This window comes from Ambystoma mexicanum, chromosome 1q (genome assembly GCF_040938575.1).
Source record: "Ambystoma mexicanum isolate Mex_15411 chromosome 1q, UKY_AmexF1_1, whole genome shotgun sequence".
NCBI classification, from domain to species: Eukaryota; Metazoa; Chordata; class Amphibia; order Caudata; family Ambystomatidae; genus Ambystoma; species Ambystoma mexicanum.
In genome coordinates this window covers 888,217,226-888,239,071 of record NC_090922.1, presented here as the reverse complement: position 1 = coordinate 888,239,071, position 21,846 = coordinate 888,217,226, and the positions used below count along the sequence as shown (strand labels likewise).

Below are 21,846 nucleotides of genomic sequence, written 5' to 3'. Positions count from 1 at the left end.
CTAGAGTTTGTCTCTGCGCGCCAAACTAGGTGTGTCCCCTTTGTTCCTATGCCTTTGGCGGGCTTCAGGACTGAAGACCGCCTCTGGTGCCCGAGTGTCTGGGGTGGGCAGGAAGTGAGGGAGGTGCCCGAAACTCCCTTTGCTTAGTCTCCTAGGAGACCCAAATGCACTCTGGCGTCATTAGCTGGCTGACTGTCTGCCAAGGACAGCCACCCTGCTGGGCGAGTGGCGGCTAGGCTGGAATCAATGGCAGAAACTGTTTAAAAGGTGAGTCTCTTGGACTGAAAGGCAGAGTCGACCAATGGAACGAAAGAACCGAAGACGAGCTGGAAGAGGACGGCTGCTGCAACCACTGGACCGATGGTTTGCCTGGTGAAGCCCTGCTGCAGGTCCGAATTGCCAAACTCCATTCGACAGAGGAGCTCCTTCAAGGACGGCATCTTCCTTTGAGTTGGTAGGACCAATCAACTCAGACACCTGGATGCCATTCTCAAGGCTGGTTAGGTTTAACCAGGGAGAGGGACACCAGTTTGTTTTCTTGATTATACAGCTACTGGAACTGAAGTGACTCCATTTTGTTTGCTTTCTTCAACAATCCCGTGCAGTGCAGGAGTCCACCGACATCCTCCCTCTTGTCCCCACGACTGAGGGTCAGGAACTGCGAGATCTGCAGGAACTGCCAGGAACCACAACTTCAGCAACATTTGTTTTCTTCACAAAAAGGTACTGTGCCAACCCGATTGAGAGAACACCACTCTCGCAGAAAAAGTTTGTGAAACTTTTCCAACTTGCAGGCCTTATCAGCTTGTGACCCCACAAATGATTCTTTTTCGCCTAAACTACTCTGAGAACTTTTGAAAAGACTTTACAGTTTGATACCAGAACTGCTGTTTCCTATCCAGAACACTAGCCCATTGACTTTGGCCTGGCCTATTGACTTGAATTGAACTATTCTGGTGAACTGAAATCATTTGCACTGCCCAGAAAGTATATATAATCTATTCTACTTACTTTTGCCCTTTTTGCTCACTGCAAAGTAACTGAACTGCCGGTTGGCTCCTTTTTCAAGGGAGCTCAAACTGTCTCAAAATCTTCAGTTTTGTATTCAAGTGTATTGGTCTATAATATTAAGTTGCCTTCTTCTAGTGAAATGTTTTATAAATGATTGTGTAGATAAATTAATAAGTGTTTTACCAAGAAACCATGAGTATAAGTGTCTACACTTGAACCCCTGTGATTGAAAGTCCTTTGTGTAACTATTTTTACTGCTCACATTCATTCTTGAGATAATCCTGGCTGTTCAGCTCGCTACCAACAAACTATGGTACAGACTGGTACCAAAGGTTGGTCTTGCTTACAGCTGTAGTCCTAATTGTGTGTGGTGGTCCCAGGGGGTACCGCATGCAATTCTGCCTAACATCTCTTCACACAGCTTCGTTCTTTGTCCTTTTAGCACAAGAGGGGGTGATATTTACAAACTATGCTGATGACACGCAGTGTGTCATCCCCATCACTGGAATCACGACATTGATGGAGCACAGTTGAACAAAATATATGCCTTGATAGAGAACTCTATGATCTCATTAGCCTCTCCCTTTTTAATAATTTGTTTTAGCCATGTAAGAAGGAAAAACAATTATGACTAACACATCTACAACATAACACATCTCATACATTACACAAAAAGACTGATTTCGCAAAACGGACAAAAAAAAATCAATAAATACATACTTCATAGTATAGTATCCCAAGGTATTACAGAGACCATACAGGTATATACTTAATACACTATATTAATACACTCATCAGATTATTCTCACATAGAAGAAAAAAAAAAGAAGAGGAAGACAGAAAAAAGAAAAATCATTTTAGCACCGAGATAAAAAAGAGAAAAACCTAAATAAAAAAATAAGAATAAAAAAAAAATCAAAAAACCTCTCAATAAAGAACACATTAAACACCACATCACCCATTTGGTCTGGTGCGAAAAAGCCAAAAGCCCAGCCTTCCCCCCCTCCACAATGAGAGCTGTTGGGGGCAACAGAAGACAATTATACATTTGAATTAACTTCTTATTGAGCTGGATTTCACCTCTTCCCCCCCGTCCCCTCAAGTTCAGATATTTCAAAAGATTAGCAACTTCAGCGGTCAGGAAGGCTTTGTTTCCTAATGCTTATTTTTACCTAAAGATATCCAAGTTCAACCAAGATACCTCTGAAGTCTTGCCACTCTCAAATTCCAGGTCCCTGGACATTGACAATAGATGTTGAAGAGTCTGCCTTCCTTTTTCATTATATTTATCACAAATGTTAAGGTATTCTTCATTGTCACTAATAGATAACGTCTCTAAAGTTGGGACGCAGATTTAATCTAAATCAGAAATTCAGATATTAAAACTGTATCTGACAATTTGTTTAGATAGGGGGTAGTAAAGAGCTACGTTTATCCATTTGTGTGAATGATGATGATATCTTAGACGACCTCATTTTGGCAATCATCCCTATCCATTCCATCTGTTTCATGCATCCTTTTACTTTACAAGGGTTTTGGATAATGAGATCAATTGTACAATCTGAGTTGGCCAATATTGCACAACACTTTGATCTAAAGTTGTTGATGAATGTACGGTCACCTCTTCGCATTAATAGAGCCACATCTTCGTAGAGGGAGCCCGTTGGTGGATCTATGATTAACCTGAAAAAAAGAAATCAATTTCCACTCCAACCAGTCAGTTAGGGAGGTCAATCCCAATTCAAATGTTAGGCAGACTATGGGGACAAAATTGGGCAAGTTCAATGTTCTCTTCCAGAGCTTAGCCTCAATTTTGTCCCAATCTATGTCTGCAGATATTGGGTTCGAATCTAAACCAAATAGGATAATGGGGACCACTTTTCCAATGTAAAACCTCACCAAGGGTTGAATGGAAAAATGTGGTGCAGAACTTAGAGCAGATTCTCTTCATTTGTGACCCCAAATTAATAACCTTTAAGTCAATGGTTGAGAGAAGATGATTTTTTGTCGGGAAGGCTTTAATTACAGCACCCAAATAGGTTATCTCAGTGACTATTTCAATTGGCCGTTTCTCTAATTCCCAGCTGTAGGACTTAATGGTCTTCTTTGGATGTATGAAGATTAACACATTGGACTTTTTTGGTTTGTCAAACAAATTTTTGGAGCATAATCCGCCAATGCGGACAATAAACGTTGCAACCCGACTTGAGAGTGGTCTAGTACCACAACATCACCGGCGTACGCCAATCAATTTATTTTGGAATTTCCAAGTCTTGGGCTAATTGGGCCCGATTTTTGCAACCATTGACATAGTGGGACATGAAAAGAATAAAAAGGGGCGCAATCAAGCACCCATGACGCACTCCTCTTTCAATCTTGATAGGACCCGACAGCAGTCCTGATCTGGAGAACCTGACTCGCACTGTCGAATTGTGGTGAAGTTCCATCAAGATAGACAACAGATTCAGCGGGACCCCCATGCGTTCAATTTTTTCCATAAAAGATTTCTATTAACAGCATCGAACACCTGCTCCAAAAAGGTGGGTGCCGCCCTTCACAAGGGATTCTGCACTAATGCAGCTTAGGACTAGCCCATTTAAAGACGTTGATAGGCCCCTTCTGAAACCCGCTTGTTGTTTTGGTAGAATGCCTTTTGAATTTGCCTAGGTCTCCATCTCGCTCAGAATCAGTCCAGCAAAAACTTTACTGTCTGCATCTAAAAGCGAGATCGGGTGATAGTTTGATGCTGCTAGTCGACCTCCCACCCCCCTTTTATGGATCGGGATTACAATTAACAATCTCCAGGACTCCAATATTTTTTTCATCAGGATTATGTTGTCAAAGTTTTTAACACTCTCGCCCAAATGGCCAGATTCATTTTTAGGATTCTGTTACTAAGGCCATTGGGTCCCGGCACTCTGGAGGTAGATGATTTATTTAACAAGTTTTCAATATCCTCACAGGATATGGCTAAAGACATCTTAGAGATCAGTTCTATTTTGGGGTCCACTGTTACCAATGGTCCATAGACCTCAGAGAAATGGTCAATCTATATCTGTCCCTGTAAAATGAGAATTATTCATAGACCCAACCATAGCCCAGAAAGTTCTGGAATTTCTCAAACATAGCGCACTTAAAAAAATGTCTCCATCTTGCTGGAGTATCATGTGCCTATGCGAGTGAATCCAGTTTCCGTACTTATTTAGGCTTCCAAGTTCATCTTTGTAATCTTTTGTGTCATTTACCACTTTTTTTTTAAATTGGGCCTTTTGTCGTTTTTGTCTTTTTATCTAAGATTAATGCATCAAAAGTGTGTTTGTGGCCTGGATGATGTTTCCGAATGGGATTATTTGGGGAATTCAAAGCCCATATGAAAGGTGAAATTATCTGGCTCACAACGTACCGAAAGTTGTTGGTCAGATAATTGCTTAACTGATTCAGTTAGTTTGTAAGTGTACAGCTCCCTCTGTCAAACTTCTTTAATTGATTGGCAGCAAGATTAAGAGATACATCCTGGGTATGACATGCATTACTTACCATAATGGCATTTCTGATGATTGTATCTGCTTAGAATCACATGCTGTGCATATGGTCCGACATCCAGTGGGTTAGGGAGAATTCTCATAAAGGTGCCAATTCCTCCCACCTTAGAGCCCTCCAGCTCTTTTGCTAAACTTTGGGACTTTGAACTTTTAATTCTGCACGTTTTACTCTTGTGTTTTCTTTGGTTATGGAGTTTTAGACAACTCCATAAGCATAATCTTTTCATGTGTGTCACACGGCATCCTCAGTGCAGTGGCACAGGGAACCCACAACAATTTCCTCCGGCTTCGCTACCGCACCTGTAGGCTTCCTGGGCAGAGGAACGGGATGGTTGACGGTACGACGAGAAGTTGCCACCGAATACTTTGGATGCACTATGGTACTTACCTCCGGAGGTCTGAAAGGACGGCCGTCGCTGTTGCAGTGTGCCCAAAGCCCAAGCCGTCTTGTTATCTGCCTTGATCGCTTGCAGAGATTCGTCCACCGTCTTGCCGAACAAGTTGTCACCGAAGGGCATGTCCAATACCCTTGCCTGGACATCCTGATGGAAATTGGTGGCCTTCAGCCAACCACGGCGACGAAGGCAAACGCTGTTGTCCATCTGGGGGGAAACTGGTGTAGCGATGTCCGTGGCCACCGTGATGGCATAGTCCGATGCCACCTCGCCTTCCTGTAGGATTTCAAAGGCCTCCACCCTCTTGTCCTCCGGAAGGAAGTCAGGAGAGGGGCAATTTTAAACCAAAGCTCCCTGTTGAGGGCCACGATGCCTAGAGCGTTGGCCGCCTTAATGGTTGTTGGTGCCGACGAGATGACCTATCATCCCATAGTGCCTAGCTTCTTTCCCTCACCGTATGGTGGGGAAGTGGACGTCAATGCCGCCGACCCTTCAGATTTCTTCCTGGCTGAGACCACCGAGTCTGGGGATGGCTGAGATCTGAGACACTTCGGTGCAGAGTCTGGCACCCTGTATTTCTTCTCGTACCAGTCTTTCTTTGCCGGGGCCGAGGACGGGTTCTTCTGGAGGGTCAGCCCTTTGTCCCAAATGTCGTCCAACAGCGGGATCGAGAACACAGTCTTCCTCTTGGCCTCTCGGCGCTGATAAAGGAATCCCTCCTTCTCCTCGGGGTCCAGTTGAAATAGCTCTGAGGCCCTAGAGATCATGGCATGGAAGGAGCCAATCTCATTGGGTGGGGAAGCCCTGGGTCCCGTCACCCGTACCAGTCATTGCCGCCTCCGACTCAGTCTCCATCTCATCCCTCGGTGGAGGGGATGGGGTGAACGATGGTAGGGCGTAGGCAGATGGACTAGTCTCCTCTTATGTGGAGGGTTCCCTGATGTTACAGGCGCCTCTGGATCGCCTCTCTGAGGCATGGGCATCCTTGTCCTTTTCTCGGAGCAAAGGGTTTGCAGAGCTTGTAGCAGGTCTGCCGACTTGTCCGTCAGTGGTGGCAGCGGTTGCAACGGGAGCGTCAGCAGTGGCGTGATGTCTTCCGGTTCATCAACGTCCCCTTGTCGCTTTCCAAGTCCGCCTCCTCTGGGTCCCTTCCGTAGGACCTGGCCTCGAAGAACTTCTTGTCAAGCAATGCCTTATGGCCAGAGAGCTCCTCAGCAGGACTACCATGCCCCCCGCCCCCTTCTTCAGACAAGGGCGACGGCCTCGGGGAGAGGATCAGCATCGCCTTCACAGGAGTCTTCTCAATTGGCAGGAAAGATGATTCCCTCAGAGTGGTCAGGGACACTCATCTTGGTGGTCGTCTCCACTCGGGCCGAATTTGCGGCCTTCACCAGGGACGCCACCACTCCCTCAATAGATGCCTTAGCCTGGTGAGCCTGGGCATTCACGACCTTGGGCGCGTCTATGGCATTCACTGTGGGGGGAGGGTCAACGGCTCGTTTCCCCTCCCCTTGGCTGTCTCCGCTGGAGTAGACCGGGTCTTCTCCAGAAGCTACGTGGGTGGTCAGACTTCCTTTTCTTCGCCGAGCCGGAGCGTTGGCTCGCGGTGGATGGCGTCAGCGCTGCGCCCGGCCTGGCTGTCGCAGAGCCCGTACCCACGGCGCTCCCGGTGCTCGCGGTCTTGCAGTGCTTTGCCTTCAAAGGTCTTAGTAGACCGCTCAGATTATCTCTTGGGAGATGGCTGTTGCCATGGCTCACCTGCCGCCGGGGTCTTTGTCTGCAGCCACTCGGCGAACCGCTTGCGACGGTCGTTCATGGTGCGTGGTACCATGTCCTTGCGGAACACACAGGCCTCCTTCACGTGTGAGCGGTCTGAATGAAGGCAATAAAGGCACAGGGAGTGCCTATCGTCCAGGAAGATGTTCCGCAGCCCGCATCCTGGGCAGATCCTGAACAGAGGAGTTGAGTCTCCTTTATCCTTGGTCATGTCCGCGCGGTGTAGGCCTCCAAGACTCTTCTCAAGAAGTGAACGTGATGAAAAGTTCCGAAAAACGGGTCCCTGTTAGTCGCATGATGGATTGATGGAGCTTGAGGCTCGATTGACCAAAAAATAGAGATATAGCACGAGGACTCCCAACACTTGAACGTGTGGTATAAATCTGAAGATGGCTGCCAGATGAGGGGCTTGGGTAGAGGGCAGTCATTGCCTGGGAGACAGTATGACCCAGAGACCAGTGATTGGTTGTTAAGAGAAAGACAGTTCAGAAATGAAAAACTGATTTTTTCTTTACCGATGATTCCCAGCCCGACGACAGGGAATATTCTTGAGCATGTGAATCCATGCCAGACCCCATATGCTGGAGAATTAGCACATTTTTGAGAATTCTCCCCAACAGTGTACGGGTGGGGGCCCGACGCCACGGCGGTTCAATCCTGTTTTGAAGTCGAAGGGCCGCCAAGGGAACCCTGCCGACGACAACGTCGTCCTCCGAAGGCCTTGGAATGGTCCCTGTTCTCCTGGGTCGATGAGCGGGAGGGTTGACGGCAAGACGAGGTACCTCCACTGAAACCTTTGGAGGATCCTTGGGATTTGCATATTGAGGTCCAAAAGGACGGCCGCCGTTGTTGAATCGTGCCCAGGGCACGAGCCGTCTGTGTCCATCTTGATGGCCTGAAGAGACTCATCCACGGCCTTCCCCGAACAAATTGTCTGTCGAAGGGCATGTCGAACACCTTCGACTGACCTTCCAGTTGAAAATTGGTGGCCCTCAGCCAGCCCCGTCGACGAAGGCAAACGCTGTTGCCCATTTGGCGGAACCATAGGTCGGCAATGTCAGTGGCCACCGTGATGGCATGGTCCGACGCCACCTCGCCTTCCTGCAGGATCTCTAAAGCTTCCGACCACTTGTCGTCGGGAAGGAAGTCCAAGAGGAGAGCGATCTTGAACCACAGCTTCCGGTCGTAATGTGCTACAATGGCACCACAGAGTCCAGCGACGGTTGGGTCCGCAAGCAGTTGGGCCCAGAGTCCGGCACCCTGTACTACTTCTCATACCGTTCCCTCTTCGCCGGGGCCGTGGAAGGGTTCACGAGGGCCAACCCCTCATCCCAGATGTCATCCAGGAGTGGGACCGACAGGACAGTTTCCTCTTGGCCTCACGGCGCTGATATAGGAAACCTTCTTACTACTTCTACTCAGGAACGAGCTGGAAAAGCTCTGAAGCCCTGTGGTAGGCCGGCTGGCGAGCTTCAGGTGGGGAAGATCTGGGAGGTGGGAGACGGGAGGTCCTCCAACCCGCTGTCGTCGTCCGTGCCCATGGTTGCGGCCAACTGGCTGTAAGTATTTGCTGCGGCAGAAACGAGTGCCAGAGGTCGAGAAATCTGTAGTCTAGTGCAGCGTCTGATCAGGCCAGGAGCTCCACGAGTCTCTCCAGGCCCCTCCAGAAGCAGGACGACCAGTGCTCGAGTCCCCTCACCAGAGTGCATGACTCAAGGAATGAAGGAAGCCCAACCGATATACAACATCTGCGGAAGTGCTGTTTACCAAGCATTGAAGCCGCAAAGTGCTGCTGATCCGAAAAGAGCCTGCAGCGGACGCCGACCTTCGAATTGCTGTGCAGTAGTCCTCCAGGCGTCACCCCTCTTGTCCCCACGACAAAGGCCCAGGAACACAGGATCTGCATCACTGCAAGCTGGACCACTCTACTTCTAACCTAAAGTACTTTTCTAACTTGGGGTACTTACCTCATTGTCTGTAGCTTTGTGCTTTTCAGTTGAGACCTGCAGTAGCTTCTTTCCTAGAGTTTATTGCAGCTATAACTTTCATAAGTGTTAGCTTGTGACTCTACAGGGATTTTTCTTTAACAAACTCTAACTTTGTGCAAGTCTTTGTTATCTAATAAGTGCCTCAGCTCCATAGACTGTGCTCCAATTGACTTTGGCGGTCCTGGCTCCCTGCAGACTCTTCTAGTCCATTTGACTTTGATACTTATTGTTCCTCATAGGCGATGACTTGGTTTTTAACTATTATTGCTGGGAAAGACTTTTATCCAGACTTCATAGGAAGATTTAAATGCTCACAGTCTCCGAGAACCTGCTTAATCCTTTCCTTGCCTTAACATTTCTACAAACCACAGAATCTACTAGGTATACTAGTGATATATAAATGCAAGAACGCATTTACTTCAAAACCTAGACACTTAAACACAAATGTCTGTTCAAAGTAGCGCCTACATACATAGACAAAATGAACAGGGCCCATTCTAACCTGCCCACACGCTCCGCTAATCTGAACCTTCTAGCCACACCTAGATTCAAACTGCAAAAAGCTAGAGGTAGCAGCTTGGATGCAATAGCTGCGAAACAATGGAATGCCCGACCAGCCAAATTGAGAAAGGAAAACTCTTGGACTTGCCGCAAACTTCTGAAAACCCACCTCTTCACACAGGGAACAATTGACTAACACAGGTTAAACATGTGAATAGCTTGATTCCCTAATCACTGAACAGTACTATCCAGGTTGCCAGTTCTACCCTTGTATGTATGTGAACAGAACGAGAGCATTATTATGATACCTGTTTATGAAATTATGCCATGTATGTATGTGAACAACAATACTTCTTACGATACATTTATTGACACAACTATGCTACTGATCAAAACGCCAACAACCTCGCACTAAGTCATGGAAACAAGCTACGTATGTACCCTCACTTCCATGCAATAGGTCAGTAACCATTTAACAAAGTCACTGTAACTAAGTATTGTATGTACTTTTCACCCCTGTAAGATAAGCGCCCACCCACGGGTCTAGGTGCACTGTATAAATAGCAAAAATAAATAAATAAAATGACTGTCCTAGTTAGTGAAGTCAACTCAGGGTGTAGGAAGTGTGTAAGAAGCATCTCTAAAGATCATCTAATAGCTTTGTGTTGATTCGGGAAAAGTATTTTAAAGTATTTTTGATTGATACACGTATCGCCTTTCTTAAAGAATGCATATTTAAAAACTACTGTTGAGTAAATAAATATTTCTAACAAAAACCTTGAGTGCAAATGTTACTTGGCTACTTGTATTGGTGGATTTCATTGCTACAGCTCACATTTACCCCTCTTGAGATAAGCCTGCCTGCTCAGTCACACTACCAACTTGTGTAGTACAGGCATAGGTTGATCCGGGACCGGGGGCATCCTCCTCTGATTTTACGACACCAACGTGTGCAGGGTCGAGAGTATGTCCAGCAATACATCTCTTGGCGCTGGGTCGGCAGGCTTACTAGGCCTGAACCACTGCCTTTACTGTCATCGTCCCAGTTTCCGCTGTTGTCTCAGCGTTTCCGTCGTCCCCCACGTCCTCATGGATCGTGTATGTGGACTCCTGGTCTACCTTGTCTGAAGAGGAAACATCAGTTCCTTAAAGTACGATTCGAATCCTGCCCCACGCCCCCCGCGACACCCTCTACCCCTCCCGACCACCCATTTTTTTCATCTTGAAGGGTCAGATTCAGGCTTAACGGCCTCCCGCCTTGTGGGCAGGGACACTCTGGGCGCAGCCAAAGCTACCTTTAAAAGGTCAGCCACGCTGGCCTTCAAAAGAACGGTCGCTACCAACCCGATTGAGGACTATTTCTCCTCCACCCCCTGGGCCTTTTTAGGCAGGTTGGTCGCCTTTTCTTGCATCTTAGGCTTTTCAGGCTTCTCCCGCAGCTTAGCGGGGGTCGGCCGATTTCCTCTTTTTTAGGAGATGGATCGATGGCTGAGATGGAGGCAGATGTGAGGTTGAAAGCGCCCTGCCCATTGCAGGACCCACCAGAACTGAGACAGACTCACAGTGCTTGGCCTGGTCTTGGGCTCCCACGATGGAGTGCCATCCAAGGACTTGGAAGCCCGCTCATCGGACAGGCCGATCCTGGGTGAGGCATGCACCTGCGTGGGGCACAGGGCAGAGGCCATGGCGCTGAGTCACGCCGCCAGTCTACTGAGACATTCTTTCATGGTTCTCTTGCTGAACCGGAGGCAGATCTCGCAATCTTCTCGGTGGTCTGGGTGGAGACAGTAGAGGCACTGAAGGTGTTTGTCCTCTACAAACACGTTTCACAGTCGCAGCTGGAACAGAGTTTGAAAAGGGAGCTTCCCCCTTTCTTCTCTTCCGACATAGTCCGGAGCAGGCCCGATGGCCTTCTGGAACTTTTGACGAACACTTACGCTCCGTGCCCTTGAGGGGCGCCGAAATTCATCGACAAACGGATCCCTGCTTGTCGGTCAATGTAGAAAATGAGCACACAGGCTCCGTTTGACAAAAATAGGACTTTCTCGAAAAAGCATGAAAAAACCTAGACTAGCTCATGGAGCAAAACTTGAGGACTCAACACTTGTAGGTGAAGTAAAAATCTGAACATAGCTGTCAGAGTAGGGGCTGAGGGAAAGGACAGTCATTGGCTGGGGGCAGTATGACCCAGAGCTCAGTGATTGGTGTAGAGGAGAAATACAGTTTGTAAGTGAAAGTGAAACGGTTTCTTTTACCGAGGATTCCCGGCTTGACAACAGAGAATATTCATGAGCATGTGAATCCATGCCAGACTCCATGCTGGATGAAAAGAGTACAAAGATCTGCGAGTGTGGAAAAAGCTTCCCACTCACCAAGGTATAGGGAAAATAAATTCACCAGTCCAGCAAGAAGTTCTGGGGTTCTAACAAGTGATGTAGATTTAGCAGTAAAGTTAAAATCTTACCTTACAGCTCCTAGACCACTAGGGTTCCTTGTCTGCCTCTGAGATCACTCCTGCTTAGAATTGGTAAGGACTACAAAAGATAAGTCTTCTGTCTTGAAAAGCATAGTACGTGTAAAAGTACTTACTTATACATGAGTTAGTGTATCTCTGGAAAAGAATAAGTTACAAAGTGTTACAAAAGTTATTACTTACCTTTAAGTGGCTGGTTGCTACTTTAAAAAGTATATATGTTATCTTACTTGCTTTGAATGGCGTTAGGCAGAGTTTGTATACTGTATCCTTTGGGACCACTACACACAATGGGACTACAGGGGTAAGCAAAACCAACCTTTGGTAGAAGTCTGTACTACAGTTTTTGGTAGCAGGGCTGAGCAACCAGGCTTATCTCCAGAGGGAATGTGCGCTGTAAGGGTATTAAACAGAGGTCTACAATCACAAGTATTCAAATAAACTCTTACATGCAAGGTTTCTTGGTTGAACACAATTTATTCAACAGTCAGTTATAAAACATTCACTAGAAGGAGGCAATCTATATCACACAAAAATATACTTCAGTACTTTACACAATACGTTTCTGAGGCATTTAAACTGCTTTGAAGGAGGAGCAAAAAGGCATAGGTTAATAAAAAGAAGACAGTTACTGTTAGACAGTGCAAATTGTTTGAGTTCACCAGAGGCGCCGATTCAATGCAATAGGTTAGGCCAAAGTCAATGGGCTAAAAGTCTTGTATAGGATAAAGCAGTTCTGGTAGTTAAACGGAAGAGTCTTTGCCAAAGTTCTCGAAAGTAGTTTGTAAAACAAAGATTCATATATTGGGTCACAAGCTGACTAGGTCTGCAAGTTGCCAATGTTTCAAGCACTTTCGCAGTGAGTGATAGGTTCTCTCGGTCGGGTGTTAACAGTACCTTACAATGAAGAAAAAGATGCAGTGTAAGACTTCTGTTCCTGGCAGTTCCTGCAGATCTCGCTGTTCCTGAGCCTCAGTCGTGGGGACAAGACAGAGGATGTCGGGGGACTCCTGCACTGGGACTGGTCAAAGGTGGTACTTGGCAAATCTTCAATTCCGGTAGCTTTAAGTAAAGCACACAAACTGGTGTCCCGTCTCCCTGGCTATTTGGTTTCCTGCAGCACTCTGAGGAAAATACAAGCAGCTCTGAGAATGGGATCCAGGTGGCTTACGAGTTGCTTGGTCCCACCAACTCAAAGTGAGAAGTCTTCCTTGCAGGCTCTTCTCTGTGAAGGAACTTGCGATTCGGACCTGCAGCAGGGCTTCACCGGGCAAAGCAACGGTCCAGGAGTTGCAGCAGCGGTCCTCTTCAATCTCGTCTTCGGTTCTTTTGTTCCAGTGGTCGACTCTGCCTTCCAAGCCAAGAGACTCGCCTTTTATCCAGTTTCCTCCCATTCATTCCAGCCTAGCTTCCACTCACACAGCAGGGTGGCTGTCCTTGCCTGACAGTCAGCCAGCCAATCACGGCAGAGTACATTTGGGTCTCCTAGGAGACTAAGCACATGGCTTTTTGGACACCTCCCTCACTTCCTGCGCACCCCTAACACTCAAGACACCAGAGGCGGTCTTCAATCCTGAAGCCCGGCAAAGGCATGTAAACAAAGGGACCAACCCTGGTTTGGCGCGCAGTGACAAACATTAGAAGGACCTTTACATAAATAAATGGCGGAGAAAAGAAGACCGGGACCAGATTAAACAAAGGGGCTTAAGGCGCCATCTTGAAAAATATGGCTCCCGTGATTTAACACTACCGGTGTTCGATGTCAGAAAAAATCATGGTAGTTTGTTGTAAAACCACTGCCACCAGCCATTTCGATAGAAAAGGGTAGCATTTGACTGCCACATGAGTTTCTAGACACAGGGGATACTAGGTAACCCCTCCGGCACTCTATAGGAAGATAGTGTGAGCTGGGTCTAGGAATTTAAAAAAACTAGTAAAGTCAATTTAACTTTACATTCTCTGGGAAACCATAGTTTATCCCAGAGAAGGTATTTAAAACTTTGGGAAGTATAGAAAGACATCCCTGTGTCACTGCACTGAAGGTGCCATGTAACACACCTGAAAAGATGGCTATGAAGTCATCTTAAAACTCCATAATCCAAGAACACAAGAGTAAAACATCAAAATACATGGAAGAGTGGGGGGAAAAAGCCTCACACTTTCCAGGTAAAAAAATCAAGTCCTCAAAATCCAGCAAAGTTGCTGGGGGTCTCTAAGGTGAAGGGAATTTGCACATTTTTGAGAATTCTAACTAACAGCTTTGACTCGCCTTTAACTGCTGATTGCTATTCTTAATAAGGTTATATGTTGGTTGTATCCCATACGTATTGAGTTGGTTTTTATAATTGTGTTTATATGCTATGTTATAGTACTTACTTCCTCAAGATGTGTCTTGGCCCACTTGTATTTAAATAATCCATTTAGTTTTATAATACATCGTCTTTCAATGCTTCTTTGGACCATATGCATTCAACAATTTCTTTGTACCAAGCTACAGCCCTCTCTCTCCTCTGATAAACCTGGTTGCTCTGTCTATGCAACCAAATGTACTCAGGTGGTACAGCTTTACACTAAGAGTGGAGTTTTGTAATGCCTCATATGTTTTTTATAAAGCCCTTAGTTGGTCTTTTGAAAACCTGTCCTAACAGTTGGCTTCTAAAATGATTCTCGACAAAGACAAAAATCAAGCCTGGATCTCCCCCACGCAACATGGTAGAAGGTGGTCCAGGAAAGGAAAAGCCATCATGATCATGAATTAGCCAAAAAAAATTAAAAAAATTTAAAACAAATAATTTAAAAAAAGACTGCCACCATTTTGGGTCAATGGTGAACGTTCTGTACATTACCACGGCTGTAAACACCAACAAACTAAAATACATAAAAGTAGAATATATCCACTGCCACCAGCGATTCAGATGAGGTTGTTACTGTAACCAAAGTTACAGCAGTGAAAAAGAGGATACAGTGTAATCCCTCAGCACTCCACATAAGGTGCTGTGTGCTGATCGCACAAAAGAAAAGCTAAGGATAAAACGTATCCCCCTACCCTTGGAAACATTTGTTCTCACAAGGAAAATATGAAGAGAAGCCCAAAGGAATCATAGCAACACAGCACAAAAGGTGCTGTGTGTTGCAAAAGTAAATTACAGATGCCTTTGAAAAGATGGAGGAAATCATGACTCCATAAAATACAAAATGAATGAATAAGGGTTACCCGAGTCAGAGAAAAAGAATGAGTGAGTGGGAGAAAAAGGCTCCCACTCACTCAGGAGAGCAGACAAGAAAAGGTGGAGGAGATTTGGGATAAAAATGAATAATCACCTTAACGAATACAGTCTTGTCCCACACCTAAGGGAGGAAAGAGACAAGAGCCAGCACCATTGCTTTCAACTACATCAAATTGAGGTGTTCTCAGCATTCCAACAGACAACACATGGCGCTCGCTATCTGGTATCGCAGGTGAGCTCCCCAGTCGGTTGTGGTCAAGGCTGTCGCCTTCAGCAGATTGCCCCTCCGGTCTCTCGACACTCAGAGTCTTGAAGATCTGAGGAGAGTACCTTCAACGTGCACTGACAACAGAAACCACTGCAGCGACCTCATGCATACTCGGGCATACGGCACAACAGGAATGCGCAAGGCTAAACGACCCAACAAGCACAGAAAGGCTGATGTAGGAGCACTTTCCTGTACCTGGAAGACACGTACCATCTTGGTGATGTTCACTCTTCGATCCCTGGGCGTGAAAGCCCTGCCGTGTGCATCTCCAAGACCACCCAATTTATCAGAGACTGAGATCCAAGACCACCCAGATGAACCGGAGGGACTGGGATGGTGAAAACAGGCACTTCTTGAAGTTTAGAGAGAAGCCCAAGCAGCGCAGCCAGCTGCACATCCAGTACAAATGTGCTGGTGCCTGGTTTGGGGAGCAGGCTCAGTTGAGCCAGTCGTCCAGATCGGAAAGACATGGCTGCCTCTATATCCGAGGGGAGCTGCTAGCACTGCCAGGGAAGTGAGGGGGTCCGGCGACTAATCAGTTTTCTGCAATCCACACAGTTCTTATTAGTGTGGGGGATAACGCAGTAGAACCTTGTTCAAGAAAGGGCAGTACCGACGCATAGAGAGTTCAAGGAAAAAAAGTCAACTAGGTCATTGCATGCAACACGACAATATGTACTGCCTATAAAGCCCTGTCCAGTGCAATCATAGAAGGGAAGACAACATGGAGATGCACTGCGCCCCATAGTAGTGGGCAAAAAAAAAAATCTCATGATAGATGTACTCTATATCGTAGATTAGGAATCTGTGTGAAGAAATCAATTAGAAAGATTTCTGAAATATAAGAATACACAACACACCAATTAACAGCACATATTGGCAAAATCTGGGTTTACACAAGCTGTGAGAACGTCACATTTCTAAAATTCACAATTGACCAGTTAGGGGTTCAAATAACTCCCTTGATCAATCAAAAAAGATAGCATGAGCCCTACTTCGCTTCATTATAAGCCAACACCCTTGCTGTGAGATTTCAAAATACATTTTAACTGAATTAATCTGCTCTGGTGCAATGGTGCAATCTTACCAAGTTGTGACTGGTTCCCATCAGCCATCTGAATGAGAGCACTGTCTTTCTTATTGTACAAAATCTTCACACGCTGCACATCCCCATAAACACCTTTTCAGATTCAGAGGAGCAATCCAAAAAAGAAAACAGTTTTATACCAGTGTCAAATGAAATGCACGATAAATGACATTCAGGCACAAAACAACAATCACACGTCTTGGTTCAACATTCATCCAAATGAAGAGCAGATAAAGATTTTGAACAGTGAATTTTTGAAAAGAGTAATTTACGGGTATACCCTCAGCTATGTGAATGGCAAATTAAAGGTCATGCAAAATAAAACAGCATGCATTACATTGACTTCTATTTATAGTGAGATTTATAAAATAAAATAGCAAAACAAAATAAATTCTATTAGAATAAGCAAAACAGCTCGCTATAAATAAGAATTAAGGTGAAATAAAAATTAAATCAACAATAAAAGTATAGTGCTAACAATAACATACCGAAGAGGGTAAACAGACTTTGGGGCGAAACCATCTTTAGAAGGAGAGAAGAGCAAGCAGCATAAGACAAGAAGAGAGAAGAGTCGAGGAAGAGCGGAGATGAACAGATCATCCATAACGAAGGGTGGTTTCCGTAGAATGGTGAGGTGGTCATGGATCATGGTTCAAGGCAGTTAATTGGGGCAAGTTGGTCCGAGGAACATTTTGTTCAAGCACAGAAGCATGAACATAGGGTAGGAAAACAGGAGGTGTAGACACAGAAGATAAAAGGAGAAGACAAGGAAGGGTAGGACATGGTATTTTTGAAAGACAAGGAATGGGGTGAACACAAAGGGAAGAGGGTGAAATGGGAAAGAAGGGTAACAGCAATGCATAAGAAAAAAAATAAGTATTTGGGAACAAAAAATAAAATATAGGTCAGTACATAGGAAATGCAGGAGTTTGGTAAGAAAATGGTTGGTTTATGTGCTGTACAAGAAAAACTGAGTAAAGGTAACCCAAGACAAATCTGGGCTAAGAACATTCACCTCAGAGAAAAATATAGCATTTTAATCGTATATGGAAAGGCATGCAACTGAAATTTTAACTTGGACTCTTAATTGCAAAACATGGCTGGTTATGAAATGCAAACATATTTACGGATGGCCCTGAATACACACATTTGTTACATGCAGGACACCATGACATTAACAAAACCAAATGAGAAATTCTAACGTTGATACTTCGAGATCTTAAGAATGAGAAAAGGATTTGATGGGGCAGCATTAATGAGCTTTCACATTTCATACCAGCTTTCACAGCATTAACATACCAAAATACACCAAAACAAAGCCAAATTAATTGAATTTAAAAACAGAAACTGATGTGGGTCTACGTATTAAATCAGCATGTGAGCTTATGCCACAAACTGAATTCAAAGGGATCATGTCTATCTGGAAAACTCAATCTATTGAGGGCATATTAAAATCAACAGGAGCATGAAATGAGTACAGACCTAGGAAATAAATGTGCAAAATATAATGCAGGCAATCATCTGGAATTAGAGTAAAACGTTTAATCACACTACTGTAAAGGCCTACTAAAAAGCATATAGGGCACTGCCTGCAGCTATTGCAATTTGCTTAGGCTTGAATAACTGCTGAAATAGGGTGGGGTAAGAATTTTGTAAAAATAAAGTTCAGATCAAGTATTTGAAAGTACACTGGGCTCCACCAGGGGAAATAGGCTTGAGAAATAAAAGAAAAATTAATTGAACAGAGTAGCAAAGTAAAACAAGGGCGAAGTGAACAAGTAAGAAATAATGAAAATGATCAACAGAAATATGTAGGAAAAAAAAGAAAGAAATGGTTTCACTGACCTCTTCATTTAAATTGCTAACCAAGAGTACGGTATATCCTCCAGATGACATTCCACCCATACCCGCACGGCCAGCAGCATGAGCTGCAGCAGCAGCATTCGGGATACCCATAGGGCTTAGAGCTCCTGGAACTGTAACAGGCAGCCCTAATTTTGAAATAAAATATATTTTTTTACAAATCATAGGTCTTTAACTTCAGAAATGCATCAATGGAAAGGTAAAAAGGGAAAAAAGGAGGTTACTTACCATAGTGACTACTAGTACATAGCCCACAATTCAGAAAAGCAGTTTTCCCCCCTTTTCTCAATAACATTCCATAACAATAACAATGATCAGGGTTCACCCACTAGGTGTCCTGTGGCGGACACACACACTCTACTTCAGGAGTGTCTGGTGGCAGGACAACAGAGTGTTAGGCAGAGTTTGTATGCAGTACCCTTTTGGACCACTACACACAACTATGACTACAGGTGTAAGCAAACCAACCTTTGGTAGAAGTTCGTACTACACAGTTTTGGTAGCGGAGCTGAGCAGCCAGGCTTATCTCAAGAGGGGAATGTGAGCAGTAATGATGTTACGCAGAGGCCTACAATCACAAGTGTTCAAAGAAACTCATACTCAAGGTTTGTTTGATAAATACTTATTAATTTATCTGTCAGTTATAAAACATTCATAAGGAGGCAATTATATAACACACAAATATACTTCAATACTATTTCTGAATACTTTTCAAGAGAAGTAAAAGGCAAAGGTTATTAGAACATGAAAGGTTAAAATTATTCTTAGACAACGTAGATATTTTGAGTTCACCAGAAGAGTCAATTCAATTCAATAGGCTGGGCCAAAGTCAATGGGCTAAAGGCTTGGATAGGATAAAGCGGTTCTGGTAGTTCAACGGAAAAGTCTCAGCATAAGTTTTCAGAAGTACTTTGTAAAAGAAGAGTCATATGTTGGGTCACAAGCTGATAAGGCCTGCAAGTTGTGAAAATTTCATGCACTTTCACCGCGAGAGGTAAGTACTCAAGTTTGATTTCACAGCAACTTGCAATGAAGAAAAAGATGCAGCTGATGACTTCTCTTCCAGGCAGTTCCTGCAGATGTCGCTGTTCCTGGGCCTCAGTCATGGTGACAAGAGGGAGGACGTCGGGGGACTGGTGTCCCTCTCCCTGGTTATTCGGTTTCCTTCAGCACTCTGAGGAAAATACAACCGGCTCCGAGATTGGTATCCAGGTGTCTTACTGTGGAGTTGATTGGTCCCACCAACTCAAAAGGGAGAAGTCGTCCTTGCAGGGCTTCTCTGTCTAGATGAACTTGGTGATTCGGACCTGCAAAAGGGCTTCACCGGGCAAACCTATGGTCTAGGAGTTGCAGCAGCCGTCCTCTTCAAGCCAGTCTTCGGTTCTTTTGTTCTAGTGGTCGACTCTGCCTTCCAAGCCAAAAAACTCACCTTTTATTCAGTTCTCTTCCATTCATTCCAGCCTAGCTGCCACTCACCCAGCAGGGTGGCAGTCTTTGCCGGACAGTCAGCCAGCCAATCGCCACAGAGTGCATTTGGGTCTCCTAGGAGACAAAGCACAGGGAGTTTCGGGCACCTCCTTCACTTCCTGCCTATCCCGACACTCGGGCGCCAGAGGCGGTCTTCACTCCTGAAGCCCACCAAAGGCGATGGAACAAAGGGACCAAACTAGGTTTGGTGCGCAGAGAAACTATAGCAGGACCTTTCCCCAAAGAAATGGCGAAAAAAGAAGACCGAGACCTTTTTTTACAGAGGGGGCTCAGACGCCATCTTGAAAAACATGGCGCCCGCTATTTAACGTTACCAGAGCTATGAATAGTTTGCGGTCGGGAAAAAATCATGGTAGTTCATCGTAAAACCACTACCATAAGCCATTCTGAGAGAAAAGGGTAGCATTTGACTGCCAGACGAGTATCTAGACACAGGGGATACTAAGTAACCCCTCCAGCACTCCCTTGTTAAAATAGTGTGTGCTGGGTCTAGGAATTTAAAAGACTAGTGAAGTCAATTTCACTTTACTTACTCTGGGAAACAGTACTTTATCCCACAGAAGGTATTTAAACCTTGGGAAAGCCTAAAAGGCTTCTCTGTAACACTGCACCGAGGGTGCTGTGTGACACAAATGAAAAAAATATGCATATGGAGTGGTTTAAGCTCCATAACCAAAGATAACACCAGAGTAAAATACACATCGAAATAAATGAGTGGGGACTAAGGGTCACATACTCTCCAGGTAAAAAGAAAACAAGGTCTCAATATCCATCAAAATTGCTGGGGGTCTTTAAGGTGAAGGGAATTAGCACATTTTTGAGAATTCTCCCACCCACTCTCCCCCCAACCCCCAGACTAAGGGACAGGAGGATTTAATCCACCCCTGGATGGATCTCCTTACTCCAGTTGGTCATACATTCTGGAGAGACAAACAGCATTTTGGTGATTACACCCTGACCTGTGTTCAATTGTAAAATCAAACCCCTGTAGGCCGATTAACCATCTTAACAATTTAGCATTTTCCCCCTTCAACTGCATTAACCAGCTCAAGGGTTGGTGGTCTGTCTGAATCACAACGTTGATCCAGACAAGTATGGTCTAAACTTCTTCATAGACCGCACAATGGCAAAACACTCTTGTTCAATGTTTGCCCACCTTGTCTCAAGTTCCTTCAGCTTCCTGCCGATGAAGCAGATTGGGTGTTCCCCGTCTTTCTCATCCAGCTGACTCACAACTGCACCTATACCTGTATTGGAAGCATCTGTCTGCACGATGAAGGTTTGGCTGTAGTCGGGACCTCTTCAAACTGGAGCTTGACAAAGGGCTTTCTTAAGTACTTCCAATGCCTTAGTGCACTCCTCATTCCACCTGACCTTTGTGGGGAATTTGGGTGAGGAGACCACATTCAAGTGAGAAGCTGTGGTCCCATAGTTCTCTATTAAGTTCCTATAATAACCAGTGAGACCTAAAAAGGCTCTCACTTGGGTGTTTGAGTAGTAGGGGTGGCCCATTCCTGTACAGCTTGTACTTAGCTAGGCAATGGCCTTATTTCACCTCCTCCTAACTCATGTCCAAGGTAGACCACTTTGCTCTGCCCAATTTGACATTTACTTGCATTTATGGTCATATGGGCCTGCTCAAGAGCCTGCAATACATATCCTAAGTGGTCAACATGTTCTTTCCAAGTAGGGCTGAACACTGCAATCCCATTCAGAAATTGACTCACTATCCTTTGGAATGTAGCAGGTGCATTCTTTAATCCAAAAGGCATTACCTTAAACTGGTAGAGGTCTGCTGGGGTCGAAAATGCAGTTTTCTCCTTGGTATGGTCTGTCAGAGCTATTTGCCAATAGCCCAAGGTTAGGTCAAATGTACTGAGGTACTTGGCTGAACCAGGTTTGTCCATCAGCTCATCTGTCCTAGGTAAAGGATGACCATCAGTCTTTGTGACTGCATTTAGGGTTCTATAGTCCACAGAGAATCTCAACTCTCTGGATACTGCCTTTAGTACTAGCACAACTGGACTAGACCAAGGACTTGTAGATGGATCTATTACCCCGAGATCAAGCATCTTGTTGACCTCTTCCTTTATGTGGGTTCTTACATGGTCCGACATCCTGTAACCTCTGCTTGTAACAGGAAAACAGTCACCAGTGAAAATGACATGCTGAAACAGGGAGGCAAACCGATTTAACAGAGATGTGCACTCCTCCTGTTGTTCCAGTG

The 21,846-nt window shown here is 45.1% G+C and overlaps 1 protein-coding gene across 2 annotated transcripts in view; it reads right to left on the bottom strand.

The window, feature by feature from the left end:
* PTBP2 (polypyrimidine tract binding protein 2) overlaps positions 1-21,846 on the bottom strand; it is a 264,830-nt gene that overhangs the window by 62,405 nt on the left and 180,579 nt on the right. For both annotated transcript variants that reach the window (XM_069641530.1, XM_069641529.1), the window contains exons 9-11: positions 18,114-18,259; positions 16,757-16,790; positions 16,269-16,361 (exon numbers count right to left, since the gene is read on the bottom strand). In XM_069641530.1, coding sequence (XP_069497631.1) covers positions 16,269-16,361; positions 16,757-16,790; positions 18,114-18,259 — 273 coding nt within the window. The remainder of the gene's footprint in view (positions 1-16,268; positions 16,362-16,756; positions 16,791-18,113; positions 18,260-21,846) is intronic.